The following is a 19,460-nucleotide window of genomic DNA, read 5'->3' as shown; positions in this document are numbered from 1 at the left end:
CAGCCAAACCGACCACCGGGGCGGCCGAGCTCTGCCCTGCATCAGCCGAGGGCAGGGAAGCAATGGGCACCTGGTGGTTTCCCAGAACAGTGAGGAAAAAGAGGAGTTTAGGGTTCAGGCTGAAGTCCGGATGAACTATAATTCTCATGTTTATTTGTTAATTTCGCTTATTTACATTATTATTATCATCTGGTTCTGTAAGTTTTTTATTACACTGAATGTCTTTTGATCCCAGGATCATGGGGTAGTAGCCGTAGTGAGGAGGATGCTGCCTGCCAGCAACACAGCAACAGCTGTTGTTATTGCAGCTACGGATAAAACCTGAATGCTACAAACCAGTAAATACAGAGACTGTTAATCAGAACGTGAACCGTTTTCACTGACAGTGAAATACAAGTTTCATGCACAGGCACTCAAGGTAACCCCACGTGGACAGAAGGAGGACAAATACAAGTTTCTTGATGGAGACTGCATCAAATTGAAGGTCATAGGCATCTCTCCCAAGCAGTGAGTATTGGTTGAGGAAAGTCAGCAAGCTCAGTGGATGCACACATTTGGCTTTGTTCTTTTCTCCGCCAACAGGTGGTCCCCTTCAAGAATCTGTGGCCTTGTCATCCACTGTCTTTAGAGATTCCCCCTACATTCTTCTGCTGGAGGGGGGGGGGGCTTGCCTGTGGCTGAAGCTGTGTTCTGGATTGCAGGTTGTCTCTGTCCAGAGCCTGTCGTCTGGGCACTCACCTGGCAGCAGAGCTCAGGAGGAGCTGCTGCCCCCAGCAAGGGTAGGATAGGATAAGCAGGGATGTAGGAGTCTGAACATAACCAGCCAAGAGGCCAGATGGAATTCACTAAACAAGATTTTTGATAAAGCTCTCCAAGATGCAGAAATTCTTCTACAGGCCAGAAACTCGGTATTCATCTAACACCACCTGGGAATCCTCCAGCCAGGGGTGGTTCAACATGAGCAAAAAAGGCAGAGATGCCCCAGTTTTTGACTGGTCTTGTAAACCACGCTGACACTGCATTGCTGGCCTCTGCCCCAAATCCCACCCCATCCACGCAGACAGGGGCAGCTTCCAGCCCCAGCCCACTCCCCTGACAAGCAAGTGCTGTTAGCACGTGCCCTGCAAGAGGCAGGAAGAGGCATTCGAATGTCAGCACAATGTATTATCCAAATGGCTGCTACGAACAAAAGATGGTAGGGCAGAGGTGATCTGGGTGTTACTATTTGGACCACGCTAGTCTGAGCATTGTGTCTGACATAAAATAAGTAGGGGAATGACAGTAGCCATGAGTAGGTATTGTCTTATCTTATTACTTGCTCCAGAGCACTGTGGTGTTTGCATCCCTTCAAGGGACTCAATATATTCACTCCCCAGCCATTCTGCATATGTCCTCCTCTCTCCTACTGGCACGATTGCAACAGCAGAATCCATAAAGATCAAGTTTTTTCCTTGAAAAGCTGAAGAATCAAACATTTTGAATCCATTTCCATTGCTGCTATTTCCAAAGTAGACCTGAAAACAAAGCAAAAATTTCAGCATTTTGCAAGCAACACAAGGTGCCACATTCCCCTCAGACAACATGAAAGATGATAAGAACTGTTCTGTAGGTGAAATATTCATGCACAATTGCAGGATCTCTCTTATGCGTTTGCTTTTAGACGCTCCAGTAGATTAATACAGAATTCTGCCACTGGCAATGACAAGAACAGCATTTGTGATTTTGTGTTTTTTTCAGTTAGTATCTGGAAGCGGCTGTATTAAAAAAAAAAAAAAATAACAAAAAACCTAAGTATTGTGTAATAGATGGTTTGGCTGCACAGGAGTTACAGAAATTATTGAAGCATAACATGGAGATACTCAGTATTGCTTTTAAACTGGTTAACTTCAGTACTGACAGGAACCTAGCTGTGGCAGCCAGGCATGATAATACTAAATGGTTTATCCTGTACATGGCTGCAGCTTAAGCATACCAAGCAACGTTCTGTTGCAGTCCTAGGAAAATTCCAGGATGGAAGAAGTGTTAGCATGTACTCAATTTCTTGTAGATTTCAAAGTCATGCAGTTTGGGAAAACATGTCCAGCTCCATGAAAATTACTACTGAAACCAGTGGCTGGGCAAAAAACTGAAAATAAATCCCTTGTGCAGCAGGGTGGTTTTACTACAAGAGTTACATGGGCTGTATTTTACCTTCTCCATCCCACTCAAACAAAAGGACTCTGTGCAGCGGAGATGCTGCCAGTGCCATGATGCGGGCATCGTAATATGGCAGTATAGTCCTGTTGTCTTTATCCTTGATCTGTCTTAGACCATATATAACTCTCCCATAGAATAAATGGGTTGTTAATACCTGGGCTTTGTCCAGTAGTCCATATAGGGCAAAGACGCTGGTGTCTGGGTGAACCATAACAGCCTGAGCTGGCACCTGAGCCAGGTGACACTCAGCAAACTGGGTGACTTCAGCACGGGCACCATTTGGACACAGTAACTGGAAATCGCTGGACTTCAAGTTTTGGGCCCAACTATCAGTGTTTTTACCTAAGAAAAAGAAATTAGCCACTGTCACTCACTGAATGCTTTAGAGCAAAGAAACTCAAGAAAAATAACAATTATAATAGATAGGTAGAACTAAGTACCATCTGTGTTCTCAAACACTGTCGAGTGTTTCACGAAGGCCACATCCCCAGAGTCCTGTGCCAAGCACCTGTAGGAAATAAGATGAAAAAATTTAATTCAAAGTGTTTTCATGTGAACTGCTTTTTTCTTAGTAACTGACAGGTTTAAAATTCAATTTTTTTTTTCTTTTTTACATAAATTCCTGCAAAGTTAATAAGTGAAACCAGCCCCTGTTGCCTTTTGATTTGATGACTGGTAGCTAGCTCTGTTAATCTGTGAAGTACAGCAGAGGATCTGGAGTTTGCCTGCAAGGCATGCGCCCCAGCAGAGCAGCTGGACACAGCTAAACAGATCTGTAAAAAGTAGTCATCTATGTCTAGCACTTCCATATTTGCCAGGCAGCTGCTGCTGAAGTCTCCTACGCTGCAGGAAGAAGACTGCTTGCTGTTACATGCACCGTGACCTTCAGAGGTGCAGGTCAGGAAAAGGAAGTGCTTCTTCCATATCTTAAGAGTTTCATAGTCCTTGGGTATGGTCCCATATACACATGTCCAACTGTTACACAAAGTATTTGTTTCATTTTATACTGTTTCCTCCTGTACCTTTAACACACATTGTTTTGAAGAGGATTTGATATCTGAACATTGGCCATAGCTGCTTGTGCTGTTCGAAAACCTGCCTTCAATACAGCCACCAATGAGTAACAGGTAGGGAAGACCCAGGTTCTGGCTCCCCATCACTCATCATGGACTTTAAGCAGCCAGATTCTGGTTTCTATTTGCCTGCTTCCCTGCTAAAGCTCTTTATGCATGACCTGAGCACTCAGAGTGGCAGGCTGTCTGTCACACTAGATTAAAGCAAGACTGGAGATTCATGACAATCTGCTTGGTCCTCACTAGGTGGGTGTCTGCTGCTTTGTAAATAGACATATGGATTTGGTTGTTGGTCATCTGGTTGGCTGTGGGCCAGGAAGCTAGCAAAAGGCTTTAACATGATCTAATGCCTTATGACATACCTGTATTGCTAAAGACATCTGGGGACACATGTCCCACTTAATTTACAGGACGTGCCACCCACTGTGGCAATGATAACCACTTGTTGCTGACTGGAATTGAAAACAGATCCTCCTTGCATTTTGACAAGCTGATAGATTAGATAAACAACCGTACATATTAATTACCTGAAGGCTCCACTGTAGCTGTAGTAACGCTCTTGGCTACTTGCACTGCATTTATTGTTTCCACTACCATCTCCAATACATAGTTGACAGAGTTTTGATGGGTAACTGTCCTGCTCAGCTGAAGGCACACAGCTGGCAGAGAAAAACTCACTCACAGCTGGAAAAAGAAAGCCAAACCAATATAATGAGTGAAAAGCATGAGCTCTTCACCAGAAATCTAGTTACACTGCCATGAAGTTATAACCAGTGCAGTTTTCAGTAGAACACTAGAAACATGAGTTACAGCAGCCTTTGTTTGCAGTTTGCCTACACAAACTACAGCTTCTAAAATATTTTTAAAGCACTGTTTAGATGATTACGTAATGAAACCAAAGAACTTCCTGGGAGATAGGAAATAGGCTATGAAAATTCACATCTACGATCTGTGGTTGTAGATCTTTTTCTTGTTGAACTACATTGCTCCATTACTAAAACCAGGTTGAAAATAAACACAATAATATTCAGGACAGAGATACATCATATACTGCAATGATATCTCAGAGCTGGAAGTACCACCTAGAGGGTGTTAGAAAGACACTGACATTCTAGAGCAAGTATGGTGGAAGAGAGTAGGATGCTCAGAGAGCTGGAGCACATGACTCAGCAGTTACACCAGGCTGAGAGCTGGGTTTGGTCAGCCTTGAGATAAGACAACTAATAGCGTATTTCTGTCATCATTTACATAGTGGGTTTTTCAAGAAGACAGAGCCAGATGCTTCTCAGAGATGCAGAACAGAAGGGTGAAAAGCAACAGACAAAAGTTACAAGAAGGAAAATTCTGGTAAATTAGAAGAAAGAATTTCTTCGCACCAAGGAAGATTGAACACTGAGACGGAGGTCCAGAGAAGTTGTGTGTAATCTCCATTCTAATTGTTACTCAGAACCTGCCCAGACATGGGCCTGAGCAATCTGATCTAACTGGACCTGCTCTTGAGAAATTGACTGGACTAGATGACCTCCAAAGGTCCCTTCCAACCTAAATTAGCCAATGATTTTGTGATAAAGGGGAGGAATCCTTCCATGTCAGATACAACATTCTCAAAATGACCCCTCCGTGAGTCTACTCTGGTGGCAAACTTAAAACTTCAAACTGTGACGTTAAAAACACAACATCCCTTCACAAACAGATAAGCTTAATACAGAGCTATGAAATAACAAAATTACTTCCCTAATGCCAGTTTATCATTAGACTGTTAGTGTATTCTTGATAGATAGTACTGTTGTCTTACCTTGAGGAATATTGCAGTCTCTGGTCTTAATAATACCCCTCTTAATTAGTATACCAATGGGGATATTCCACCCGGCAGTTCTCCCCACTCCTGTGTGGCAGGACTTCTTCCCTTTCAGGTCACTGATGGTGAATGCATTGGTCAGATTTCGTTTCACTAATGCCACAGCATAGTATGCACTGCTGTTGTCATCAGCTTGCAGAAAAAAACAAAACACATTACAGCTTCCCCTAACCATTCCCAATGCTTAGTGATCATCTACAGATCCATTACACTTATCTGTGCCAACTTCAATTGCACCAACAATCAGCTAGTCAGGAAGTATGAATGTACGCGTAATTACTTTTCATTTCCACTACTTCACAGTGTTGCATTCACTTATAGCCTATATACTAGTACTGCTGTGCACTTGAACTGAATAATCTAGAGACAAACATGAAAGTGTTCATGTTAATACCAGCTCTTATAAATACATCCCTCTGAAAAACATTTGGGTCATTAGCAACTTAGCAAAATTGCTTGAAGAAGTTATTTTTATGTGAAAACTTCAAGCTTGCATTACAATTTCCATGAGTTTTGAAGCATATTGACATTCTGCCTTAGTAACACAAGCCCTTTTGTCATTGGTGACTTTAAAGCAGGCACATTGACAGGAAGAATTTGTTTCTAACTAGAATCTAGTGTGTAAATTACGTATTTCTGCTTCTGCTAAAAATATTTTTATTTTGTGAATACTGTTTTTTCCCATTGTAAGGGTTTTTCTTCAGAACTGAGAAGACAAAGAGGTTTAAGACTCAAAACTGCCAAAGATTCAACCTGGTCCTGCAGCAGGAGATAAAAGTTGTCACAAACTCACTGTAGGAACCTCTCCCATATTTATTTCCTCCTCTATCCATGATGTGAGGATAGTAATTCTCATTTCCTTTGTAAACAGCTTTTCCGGCAGGGCTTGGGAACAGTGGCTGTGCTTTTAGAGCTGTTTTCAAACAACCTGGAAAAATACAGTCTATATTTTTATTTCCTGACCTTCTTACCAGAGTAACTTTCTCCAGCGGCTGGTACAAGGCCGTGTATCTTCCCAGCTGTGTAAATATCAGCTCCACCGAGAACTACAGCATCGCTTTCCTTTTTCTGAAAAATAAAGTATAATTTAGGACTTACGTGAAAAAACAGCGGATACCTTCCCTGCTACAGTAACACCTCAAGCATCACACCCGCTGCATCTTAAAGGAAAACTCTGACAACAAAAAGCCAGTACGCTGCTAAAGAAACCCCCTAAAACCTGCATAAAGCATCATCAGTGAAATGAGGACTGGAGATTTAATACATACAGGCTTGAGATAGATTGGCAACAGTGTCCTCATCACAACTGAAGATAACCAAAGTCCAGGCCCACCCATGTCATGATCACCTCCTTGAAATCCAGTATTTCTACTGGTCACCTAAGTGCACATATTTGTGATCCTACCCACCCAGCAGAGAGCACCTTGCATTAATCTGGTTTACCGCACAAGGACTGTAGCAGCCTACCTGGATCAGCTCCATGCACTCTTCCTTAGTGTTGGCTGAAACACACTGAATTGCTGGTTTCAAATTCTTTTTCTTAAAGGCAACAGCCATTTCACCACATTTCCAAATTTCTTCAGTGGATACAACACACCAGTTCAGGCTTTCTGGCAATGCTGCGCAGAGAAGCAAATACTACAGTTCACTTTCTTTGTAATAGACACACAAGGATACTGCCCACTGTTGCATATACACCTTATATGTTATTAAAAATGTTTACTTCTGTTTCTCTCCAGCTCACACATCTGATTAGGAACCACAGAGCTCCCCAAATTAGTGGTATGTCCGCACTGCAAGCCTGTCCATAGCAAAGGAACTAGAACTCCTATGCTTATTTAAGTGCAGACAGAATGTGTTAGCTGAGTGCAGCAAAAACCCTACCCTGAACACAGCCTTGCTCATACCTGACAGTCATGGAGCAATGCCCAGAAGAGACATGTCAGGAGAGGAGGGGCTTTGCCACAGCACAGAGCAGTCTGGGAAGCTCAGCTGTCAGGATTATTAAGCTTTTCAAGGCATGGATTCTTACAACCTGTGTTTCCGACTTTGCCAGAATGCACATCAAGTAATTTCTACATTCTTCTGATAGTGTAAAAGACCTAACACTCCAGTAAAGAGCAACTGAGGATTTCTTCAGCTTCTGAAGGAAATTCTCTCCCATTCATACATTCTTTATAGATTAGCTGAGGATTTACACAGCAACATATTACTATTTTCCCTTGTTTGCAGCTAGGAAACAGAGTACCAGGCAGCAGTAGCATCGTACCAGATTAATGTCTCTCATACACCAGAAAGGGCAGAAAATGTCTGCCTCTTATAACACAAAGTGGGCCAATTTGCACAGAAAAGTATTCTGCAACGTGATGATATTTCTAGGTCAAAAGATGTACTTTCTCCAAGCTCAAAGATTAGACTGGCATCATGCCGTAACACCCCAAGAGTCAGAAGAAAATAAAGCAGAATAAAGATAGTCTCTGTTATCAGCTACCTTTATTCTTGGTTATAAATAGGAATCTAAAGACAACCTACTGTTGGGGTCGCAGCTCAGAGCTTGCATGGCATGAAGATAGTTATCACCCAGCCAGGCCTGGTAATTCTGATCTGTGATTGCAACGAGCTCTGTGGTGGAGTCTTTGAACAGAAGATTCTGTGCACCGTAGGCTGCGGAGTCAAACATCTGAAACTGGGTGCCCGCCCCATTAAATCTTTGCTGCAATGAAATAATAAAAGAAAGAAAAAAAAAAGACCTGTCACACTTCCCTCTACATAGGACATGTGACACTTGCATCTCCCTTCAAACCCCACAGAGCTGAAGGTGCCCAGATAATCCTGTCTTCAATTCACAGCTGGATGGGTGGGAGAACCCCTCTAAAATGCAACACACTGCTGAAAAGTCCTACTTGTCCCTGGTTCAGGAGATGGAAAATGACTGTCCCATCCGTGTCAGGCCGCACAACCACAGCGCGAGCTGGGACTCGGGCCAAGTGGCAGGTCCTCCACTCTGTCACATCGGCTTTGTTACCATTGCGACACAGAAGCTGGAAGTCCTGGGAGCGAAGCCGCTGGGCCCATGAAGACAGACTTCTTCCTGAAATCAGACATAACATGGTTATGGAACAGACATGAGATGCAGCTGATGCTTTTGGCCCCATGTCTGCTCTAAGCACCGCATGCACATGTGGAGCAAAACACACATCTCTGAGTGTTGCTGAACTATTCCCGACTGCAAAATATAGCCCATACATCTACACAGTCCTTTAGTCTTGTATCTGTGGTAAGACAATAAACAGCTTAACACTTGTGAGACTGCACTGAACTGTACTGGGTCTGCAGCACTATCAAGAGCATCCCGAAGTCTAGGATTGCATGTAACATTTTCGATTGTTCCCCTCCCTCCTGTAAATGCTGGTCAGACAGGCCCATGATGGACAGAGCCTTGGAACTAGATGATCTTAAGGTCCTTTCCAACCCTAACTATTCTGATTCTATGATATTAAAGCACTGTTATGCTCAAGGTAGATTTCACAAATTGCCAGATGGGGCAGGCTGCATCTTGTTAACTTTCTGCTAGTCTCTGCTGAAATCCCTGGGTAGGCAGGAGCAGTGTAACAGCCAAGGTCTGCATAAAAGTAAGAGTTTAGTGCAGTAAGCTCTTTCCGGAAGAAGCTTAAGATTTCACCTCTAACCTTTACTAAAACTATCAAGAATTTAAAATAAATAAAATCACATGGACTCCTCTATCTCTTTGTGCACAAATCCGTAGGTACATCTGTTTTTGCTATTAGAGCATTTTTTACTGATTCCTCAATTCAAATAAATCAGTCATTTGACATTATACTGTCATTACAGACACTGTACTTCAGACCTTGAAGCCATTATTTAGCAATGGCTTATGGATTACTCACCATCTGTATTTTCAGGCACTGTGCTGTGCTTCACAAAAGCAACTTCTCCAGCACCTTCAGCCAAACACCTAATAGGTAGAAATCCAACCACAAAGATGCATTTCAAAGCACAGCTCCCGTGCACTGGACACTGATGGCTAACAGCCAGAGGGCCTGATGCTGCACTCCATCAGGCACTGACCTACTTCCCTGTGCTGAGAGTTTTGCTCAAGGCAGAGACCGGTGGCTGTCAGAGCATGAAGTAAACTATCACTGTGATTTGGTGAACATGGACAACATGTTCAGTGCTGCCTGCAACAAACACTATGACCTTCTTTGTCCAGGATAGTTGTCTGTCTAAGGCAGTGACACAATCTTTTGGGGAATATGCAGAGAGGAGCAAGTGTTTCACATGAGCAAATTCTGTCCTTGCTCAGTTAATGCTATTACTTAGGGAGTGGGAGCTGCAACACAGCACACAGACATAAGGGAAAGATTAGTGTGCAAAAACAGATGGCAGAGCAACTTGGTAATTCAGTGCAACTGAGGTGAGATGACTGAAATAGCTGAGAAGGGTGGCAATTCAGTGCTCAGACTCAAAGGATCATCAGGTTTTATTGGGAAAGATACAGCCTGCTGAAAAAAAACCCAGTGCTCAGACTTGTGTCCCCAGCTGCTGGCCAAAGCAAACAGCAAAGGGATTTGCCTGCCCACTATAGGTGCTAAATATCAATTTGGCCTTAATACTCAGGTATTAATACTTGTAATAGTGGGGTTAGAATTACATTTGTTCAGTCTCTAGGTTTAAAGCATGGCTGTCCTAATGCAATAGCAGATTTTCTAACAAGATCAGCTGGAAGCTCTCTGGCTTCAATTCCGTGTCAGTGAGGCCTGGACATGATGGCAACGGATAGAGCATAGTGATAAGAATTTTGACAGAGCCATGATTTTTACCTGAAAGCCCCACTGTAGTCGTAGTATTGCTCTTGGGAATTCTGTTCACATTTGCTCTGCCCAGTCAAGTCTCCTTTGCAGAGCTGACAGAGGGATGTGGGATAGTTTGCACCGTTTGCTCCAGGAACACAGCTTGCACTGAAATAGTCACTTACAGCTAAATGAGAATGAGAAAATTTTGCAATGAAAAACAAGATCCTAATATCTCATTTTAACACAACTACTCAGTACATCACACCTTAGAAGGGGTGAGCCATTTTGTTCTTAAAAGATGGCTTCCAAGTCTAAAAGAACCTGCAGACTTCATCAGAATGGTATTAAGCCAGTTACATTCTACAAGGAGCATCAAAGCTAAGGAACAAACAGCAGCTACAACCATGCATTTCTGTCCACCATATAGAAACGTCTTGCTGAAGAACAGGTCCTTGCCCTGTAATTCCTACCTGTTGGAAGGTCACATCCCATTGCTGCCAGACGCCCACTGTCAATTAGATAACCCACTGGCACATTCCAGCCTGCAGTTCTGTTGATGCCTGTGTGACATGATCTGACATCTTTCAAGCTGTTGATGGTGATGTTGGAGCTCTTCCTTACCACAGCCACGGCATAATAGGAAGTTCCAATCTCTGCACAGGAAGAAAGAGAAGAATGCAGTAGCCTCACAGCAGCATTTCAGTGAGATACAGTTAGCTCAGAACCTGACTAATGGAGATAGCCAGCTTCTGGATCATGAAACCTGCTTGGTTTTCAGAAACTGAACTGCGGTTCCCTCACCAGGGTCACGATATGGTTAACAGTTGCTGCAGAACCAACAGGCTCACTGAGGATATCTTGGCCAGATGACAGTGAGACCAAGCTGCAAATCAAATCCAACTGCATCTCACAACAGTGGTGGGACACCACTGCCTGCAGACTGCTTCCAGAGCTGTTCCTTGCCTTGGGTCTCTGAAAGTTATAAGAGACATCTTCCAGCTCTGAATTACACAAACAGGTTGATGATACTGAGTCCTTAGTCAGGATGACAAGTCACCACTTAATTACTGTCTGTATCGAACGGAATTCAAAGCTTAAGGACACCCAGATAAGGGGCAGAATTGATCACTTCCTTTCTTCCAGCAGATAACCATATACGCTACTAAAAATAAAATGTAGTAATTCTAATTTATGGGATTGCAAGACAAACCTAATAACAATTTATGCTTTGCAATTCATTAATTTATCTGCAAAGTATGGAACAGAGAAGACAGTAAGCAGCAAGACAATACCAAAAAAAAAGCCAAAACAAAGGACAACCCAACAAACCTATTACAGGAATGGTTACTTTGATGTAATTATTTCAGGACAGACACTGCCACAACCCTGAATCTTGTTTCCCCCACACATTCTGTTACGGGCAGGAACATCCAAGAGGGAACCTGACCATTACCTACTGTTTAGAGTCTTCAAGAGGAGGACCCCAAAATAAAATGGAAACAGTAAAAATGGATAAAAGATCATACTAAGTCATCTAAACATTATTTAGAACATACCTTGATCATACACTTCCCCAACCACAGGTTTCAGACCATGCTCCTTTCCAGCCTGGTAAATCAAACGACCATTCAGTGTCACTGCATCTGCCAAATGATCCTGTGCAGACACAAAGGCAGAATACATGCTGAAGCTTACCTATCCATATTTTTCAACAGCCAGAGGCAGGATACCCGTGAATTCAGGAGAAGTCACTCCTTAATCTGCATTTCTGAGTTTTCTTTTCTCCAAAAAGCTCTTTTAAGGCCACTCATATTTCCAAAGAACAATCACCACGAGGGATTTTCGAACTTCAAAGCCACCTTCCTTCAAAAATAAGGCAGAAACCAGCCCTGGACTGTGATGGCCTCACCAGTATTCATAGTCCAAAGGAATATTAGAAATGGATCCTGCAACTCAGTGTTGAATCTTAAAGCCCATTAGTTTGGAGTTTCATTCATTTCTACAGCTAAAGAAAAGACCTAAATAAATATATTTTTGAAGTTATACACAGATAGTCTGAAGTAATGTCTTCTTGGGCTGCAAAATCTGAATGCCAAAGTATACTCATGCAAAAGCAACCCTAAAGTATGCTGGCTTGTACCTCAGCAGACAAACAGCCACACAGCTGGGAGAGGGGGAGCAGATGACAGTGCATTTTAGAGGAGGAGATCATCTAAAAAACCTCCCCAAAGTGGGGGAGTACAAATCTGGGGCACCCACTGGTGGGAAGGTGTCCCACAATACTGTATCTTTTCAGCTGACTGTAACACCAATCTGGCTGGAATCCCATGGCATCAAGGACTAGAGAACTGCTAGAACACAGCTCTGACCAGCTGAGCCTGACTCACTCTGTGTACTGAACCTAGCGGAAGTCAGGAGAGGGCAACTTGCACAGGGACAAGATACGGCCAAGAAAATAATCAGCAGCTTGTCATTTTGCATTGCTAAGCTAACCCCAAGTTTCTTATCAGTTTGCTTAACCTCTGGTTCAGCACTGGAGGGGTAATTAGTTTATCCATATCTTGGCAGTTTGCTGAGCCTTGGTTAGGGTAGGGCTAAGACTATGCTGCCCAGTATAACACAGCAATTTCCTACAGGTTGAGCCACATAAAAGGTTTGAAATTTTTCTAAGGGATCATGCGAGAGCACAGGTAATACATTGATGTTGGCACCTAAATCAGATTTGAAGTTCCCATGTAATCTAAAATATTTTGCTTATTTGGTTCAAAGGAGAAATAAAAAAAATGTTTATCAATTAGCTGAAACAACAGATTTTCTTAGAGTTGCTTCTTTTTCATAAGAGCTGAACAAAGCTCCAAAGGAACCTGGAGAGGAGCTGTGTTGGGAGATATTTGCATCTTAAAGAGCATTCACAATCCTTCAGGAATAACCAGGTCTGATATTCCATCAGTGAGAGTCAGAGCACAGGACAAAAGTTTAGGAATCAAATATGGCCAGTTGTTTAGAAGACACACCTGACAGTGAGAAGAAGAAGAGGAGGTGGGAGTTAAAAGGACTTCACCCTCAGAATAAAATGGGCTTCTAGAACTGGTGGTGGATCAGGAACAGAGCAGATAAAATGGGAAAGGCTGGACACAGAAGACAAGGACTGTGTTATGTGGACGTACTTCCAATGTCAGATTGGAAGGCTGAGCCTTTGAGCTCTGTTTAGCAGAAGAGCCTCCTATCAATAGCTTGTGTATAAACAACAGGACAAGAAACAATGCCTGTTATATTTAATGTGAAGTAGTTCACAGGCTACAGACCTCTCTTCCAGATGCATACAATCACTTCTGAGGTTGCATATCAGCAAGTGTGGGTATTCTATTTTTTCCTTGTAACAAGTATTTGCCAATACATTTCAGAAAAGCACAGGATTATTCCACACACAATTTGGTGGGTTTTTTGTAAGTTTATGTGCCATGGTAATACCCCGTTAATTATTTTCAGAGGGACTTCATTTCTGTCTCACAACATTTGAGAATTACCTACAGAAGTACTGACAGACCTGCTGAAGAACAGCTCTGGTCACATTAAATATTGCCAGGCTCCCCAGGTTAATATTTAGACATTTCTCAATTTTTAAACACCTTCAAATAAAAAGGTTTTTTACTTTATCCATGTGCTAACACATTCACAGGACCAAGTCCAAGTTATGCAGTTATAAAACAGCGTATTTCTGCCTCTTCAGCCACTGCGTCGCATTCCCTTTTTGGCCTCAAGGAGCAGAGTTCAGTGTGGAAGCAGACTCAGGGGTTCCTCACAGTCCTACACAGAGTAGGCCAGCTTAAACATTTAGCAGATTATTAGCACAGGAAAAAAAGAGGTCACAAGGACAAAGCCTCATCTGAAGCCTTACAGTGAAGATTCATTTTATCAGAAAGCTACTCACGCTATCTGCCTGCAGGTTTCTGAGTTCAGCTAATCAAGTTTTACAGGAACCCAAGGTTTCAGATATGTGCCTGCTGCTTGCAGGGACTTAGAAATGCAGTTCTGCGTGCACTGGATGTCAGAAGACACACACCAGCCCCTTTAACAACCTCTCTGCAGAGTCTAACAGGTCCTCCTATTTAATGTGGCCATCAGCAGCTTTAGGGAGATCTGACATCAGAAATTATTTCCTGTGTAATCCTGAGGCAAGACCCACACATGTATTTATATCTGCTCCTAACGTTTTTCAATACAGTCTTGATTCCCTCACCCAAGAACAGTATTTATCAAGAGGCAGTGAGGTGGCTTTAGTAGTCAGACAACCCTTCTGCTTCTGCTGACAAAAATTTACAAGATTCCAATTGCAGGAATTCGTTCCTTTTTCTGGCCACAAAACCACTTGTCTCCTGTCCCTTCAAACTACTCTGCTGGGCCTCATTTCTGGTTCTGAACCTCTTGTCCTTGACAGGCTGCATCTTTTCAACAAAACCCTGATTTCTGGCCATTTGTACACAGGATACAAAGAATATTATTTATTAGCACAGCCAGCCATCCTCCTCTGCTCCCACACTGCCAGTGGAGACAGCTATGACTGCTTCCATGTTTCCTCCAATATCCACCTGTTGCCTCCCAGGGAATTATTTTCCATACACCATTTTGCAAAGCCATACATTTACAGTCTTCAAAACGTTCCCCAGAGCTGTGCTCCTTTTGGAAACTGAGCATGTGCTGGGCAGCTGAATTAATACAGCTGGGTTTCCGCACCCTCTGCTCACCCTTATTATTGCTTTGTCTTCTCTTGTACTCTGGTATTGGGAGGTTTGATTTGGCCTTACACTCATCTCATCTGTATATACAGCAATTTCCATGATGGGACCCTGAAATGGGAGTTTGATACAGAGTTTATTGAAACACAATCTACATACAGGCTCAGCAGCACAGCTTTAACTCGCGTCTGCACCTTACAGCTTCATCCTTTCCTAAATATCTGCTACATACATCTGACACAATTCCTAAACTAAAGATTAGCATCTGGGAGGAAATATTTAAGGCTTTTGCTGTGCTCCTAACGACTGGCCATATGCCACTAGCCAAAGAGATGAAATGGGGCCATTCTGACATTCAGGTTCATATGTGCGCCTTTACAACTTTTTTAAAACCGATACTTTTTCACAGACATGAATGCCAGGAAGCATATGGTGAGCTGCCTCGATCATGAGACACTTGCTGCAGAGCTGTGTACATCACCACTCAATTATTGTGAGGCACACGAGGAATTAAATCAATGACACTGCTGTCCCTCACAACTCACCTTGATCATCTGGGTGCAGTTAGCAGCTGACCCCCCCTCTGTACACTGTAGAGGCGGAAGGATGCCAGCCCTGCCAAAGGCCTTACTCATGTCATAACACTTGGAAAGTTCTTGCTTAGAAACAGTGCACCACCGGATACGTTCCAGGCTGAGAGCTGCAAAAACAACATCAAGAGAAAACATTATAAAAACACATCAGTGCCTTCGTTACAGAGCTTACATTTTGAAGGTTCCTGAACAGCCAACCTTTCATTCCGTTCCTCCATCCAAAACAAAAAGAAAGCAGGGCTCTTTCAACACTAAGTCTTTAGAGACAATTCCCACTTTCATCCAGATTAACATGAAGTTTTTTGGACTAGAAATAGAATAGGCTTATACTCAGATACTGAAACCCCATGACATTTGTTTCTGGCATAAGAAATACAGGTACTGTGGAGTAGGTCAGGGTGTCCAGACCTTTCTTAAAACCTTGCAGAATACATCATCTTTTCTTGACTCAAAAGTATTTGAAATGATTATTTAAAATGGTACACTACAAAAACAAAGAGATGGTAGAACTGTCTCAAGCAGTACTAGTTAGTACCTGGCATCCTGCCCCAGCGCTTTCTGGTCTGAATAAAGAAAGCAATCTTAGGTGCTCAAGAGCCTTGCCACTAGGCCTATTACAAAACACAGAAAAGTAAACTTGTCCCTTCAAACCACTCTTTTATAAGAGGCCATTTTCAGAGTCACAAAATGGAAGGGTGGTTCTATGAAAGACTCAAGTTTAGTAGTGGAGATTCCATTAATCAGTGAAGAAAGGTACCTTTCAGCAGGCCCAAACACTATCCTTTTATGTGCCAAAGCTACAAACACTTGGTTGCTTTTTTAAGGATATGCACAAACAGTGCAGCCGTACATAAAATGCATATGAAAGTACAGTTTATGGTGACAAACAGGCAACAGATCATTTTTGTAAGCAGAGGGCAGCACATTCCATTGCTTTTCTACAACTTGGAGCCTACTGTGAGTTGTCATGTACTTGTTTTGCACCTGATACTGGAACAGAGGCTTTTGGCTTGCTGTGCCACTGCAACCCAGAGCCAACTCTACTGCTGTCAACAAACATCAGGTCAGACTTGGAAAGCTTACAGGAAGCTTTCACGGCAGCATGTGCCAGTAGAGGGAGAAACACCTGCCCGCCTCCGAGTTACAGGAAATCTGACAACCAAGATGGTTAGAAAAAAGAAAGGTACAACAGGGTCACGGCAAGAAGGCACCTCCTGGAAACTTAACATCTGCCTCATCCACCTTGGTGAAATTTTCACCATTAATTTCTTGGGGCAGGAGGAAGAACCTTGAATTTTCCTTCTAAACACAAGCAAATGAAAATTGGGGTCTCAGTATCCCAGTAAGAGACATTCTTTGGCTTCAGCGTTCTGGTTTTAGATATAAACACACAAGATACTGCATGAAGAAATCATTATCCATGTACACCTGAAACATGAAACAAAGCTCTGCATTTCAGCCAAAATAGTGAAATAGCATGACTCTGTTGCATTTTTCCTCACTCATCTGAAAGAGGCATTTAATTTGCCCCTTCCTAAACTGCTGAACTGTTGTTTAGATCCTGGGCAATTTCCGGTGTCCTTCCTTAAAAGTCAACCCAACTGAAATGGGTTTGAGCACAGACGAGAAGTCTCTAGTCAGCTTCTCTTCCTACTGCCAACCAGGAACATCTTAAAACAGCAGATCAGTCTCTGAACCCACAGATCCTTCTGTATATGTGTAGATGTACATACAGCGTGAAATGACGGGAGCTGGCAAACTCCTTCTGAAATACACTGAAGGTCCTAAACACACACACAATTTAACAGCAGCAAACATGAAATGAACTCCATTACTGAAAGTAACAGTACAAATTGCCTAACACCAAATGGCCACTAATAAATACACTGGGAAGGAATTTCAACAGAAATCATGGGTGGGGGTGGGGAGCATGAACTAGGAAAACTACTTTTTGGTGAACTTCTGAGTGCTTCAAGAAACGGCATCTACACCGCTGGTGACAGTAAAAGCATTCACCATCAGAATTTGGGAGTGACAGGAGAGAGCCAACGCACCACACAGCCCACAAGTGGAATAAGGTAATTATTTCTATTTTTACAAAACACGTGTCACAGAACTGTTCACAATTGTGAGAAACAGACACCACTGAACCAAAAGAAGTAGCTTCAGTGCGGAGGAAATGCAACATTTAATGCCAACGAGTCAAGAAAGACACGTACATGGTAACCAATACACTTTTTCTACTCCTTTTCTATTTTTACTGTTCATTCTTTCCATTTCTTTTCCTGGCCATATGAGATTGGTTCTGAAACAGTTCCAGTTTCCCTCTGCTCTCTCACATCACATAGAAGGCAACCCCAAAGTCAGCAACAGTTTTTGGAGGGCACTTACCAGCATGAAAGAAGAGAAGACAGAAGACACTTCTAGCGCACTTCATGGTGAAAATTTTGGGATTTGTGTTTTTTTCGAGCCTTCAGAACCCCCAGAGACCAAGGCTTCTGCAAGCGTGCTCTCCCCACCCTGCTCTTCAGTGAAAACCAGCAGCATTCAATTGCAGATGCACTTTGTTCAACAGTTTATCTTGCTTACCTTGGCACACGTCGCCTCGTAATGACCGGGGGGGAAGCCTACCTCTCTTCACATTGCCCTACACTTGCAAAAACATTCAGACTAGGAAATTGCAAAATATCTGAGGCACCAATGAGAGGCTGTTACTGCTTTAGCACCACTTACAGACTTAGATAAACAGCTACACCCCAGTGCTAGGGGTAAGGCAAGGCTGTGTAAAGAAATCCTCATTTTCATTTCTGTGTATTCCCTATGTGTTTCGGCTCAGGAAGCAAAAGTAGATTCAATCTGACTTCATCTGACAGAGCTGATGGCCACTTTGTTGTGGTTTTTTTTTTTTTACACCACATACCAAGCGTTGTCATGAATTGTCAATGAATAAAGCCAAAACAAGAAATCAAGGCTTTCAGAACAGTGAAGCCCAGACATTCTACAGGTGGTTCAGTACATGCATCTCCTGAAATCTAATAGCAAACGCTATGACATAGCTGAAGTAGTTTGATTTTTAAGGTTTTAGAGAAAGCTTAGGAAGGCTTCTGTCCCTCAGAAAGGGAACAAACTCTGTTGACAACAGCTCTGGTAAAAGCTGCCATGACTTTTAGAGTAGCTTTTACAGAGCAACACTCACTTGTGAAGCTCTTTTTATTTCCCATTAGTCAATGAACTGCAGCAGCCAGTAACGCTTTGTTTAGATAAAAGCCATTTAATGCTGTCTTGCTCTACTAACTGCCTTTTCTCAGCTCGGCACCCAGCTACCAGAGGAACAACGGCTCTGTGGTGCCATGAATCACTACGCACACACATCTTCACCATCTTGTATTGAGAACATGCATGAAATACACAACTGTTGCATCCTCCAGTCTGTCCATCCGGCAGAGGTGCTTTCAGGACTTAAGTTACACAGCTACTTGACTGCACTTTGGCCAGGCTGTTAGCTTTAACACCTACTAGCACCTGTAAGACAACAGCTGAGTTTAAGTCAATTAATTGCTATTTCAAGTTTGGAACTTCAAAAAAAAAAAAAAAAAAAAAAAAAAAAGGATAATGACCCCCTTAGACCTTCTTCTCAAACAAAACCTTATGGCTTTACTTTGATTCTTGGCTGTCCAGACAATCTGGCATTGGTCATTCCTTTGTTGTCTGAAGTGTTAAAAAACAACCTGGCACCTCTGAAGTACTTCCTAATTTCTAGAAGGATCCATTATTTGGATCCTTCCTGTGCCCTTCCCACTGTCTAGATTAACCTCTCCATATTAATCTCCTCTGATGCTTGCAGCGTGGCCTACATACACATACAGATGAGAAGACTGATACATAGTCCTAGAACCAATTGCTTAACACTGCAAGGGCAAGATTAATAAGAAATGCATTCAATGCCAGGCCTCTCCTGTGGTGGTTCTGATCCTCTTGAGGAAAGGTTCAGAAGATGGAGGAGCAGCCTTTTTGTACAGGAGGTCTATTCTGAATGCAACCCCCTCTAGGGTGAACACAAGCACAGTTCATAAAAATTTAGCTCATTTGCCTGTTTTAGTCATAACTGTGCTTTAAGGAGATATTAAATTTCTTAACCTAATTTTCAGTGCAATTTAGCAAAAATGCCCACAAGAGAAATTAATATAACT

At 42.6% G+C, this 19,460-nt stretch overlaps 1 protein-coding gene across 2 annotated transcripts; it reads right to left on the bottom strand.

The window, feature by feature from the left end:
• Positions 1-131: 131 nt before the first annotated feature.
• MELTF (melanotransferrin) lies at positions 132-18,122 on the bottom strand. Of its 2 annotated transcripts, XM_057421674.1 has the most exons (16): positions 17,662-18,122; positions 15,223-15,377; positions 11,498-11,597; positions 10,412-10,594; positions 9,969-10,125; positions 9,036-9,103; positions 8,031-8,218; positions 7,660-7,840; positions 6,595-6,746; positions 6,099-6,195; positions 5,065-5,259; positions 3,797-3,953; positions 2,637-2,704; positions 2,351-2,538; positions 1,316-1,514; positions 132-308 (listed from the first exon to the last, which is right to left on the bottom strand). In XM_057421674.1, exons 1-16 carry the CDS (start codon positions 17,705-17,707, stop codon positions 238-240), a joined length of 2,205 nt encoding a protein of 734 aa, XP_057277657.1. In that variant the 5' UTR covers positions 17,708-18,122; the 3' UTR covers positions 132-237. The 2 variants fall into 2 exon arrangements, with proteins under 2 accessions (XP_057277657.1, XP_057277656.1); XM_057421673.1 differs by lacking the exon at positions 132-308 and having other exon boundaries at positions 740-1,514.
• Between the last annotated feature and the right edge of the window lie 1,338 nt (positions 18,123-19,460).

This window comes from Pezoporus wallicus, unplaced genomic scaffold (assembly GCF_028554395.1).
Source record: "Pezoporus wallicus isolate ANWC-B61680 ecotype Strahan unplaced genomic scaffold, APGP_CSIRO_Pwel_v1 scaffold_7402, whole genome shotgun sequence".
NCBI lineage: Eukaryota > Metazoa > Chordata > Aves > Psittaciformes > Psittacidae > Pezoporus > Pezoporus wallicus.
The sequence above is the reverse complement of the archived record's forward strand: the minus strand, read 5'-3'. Positions and strand labels throughout refer to the sequence as shown.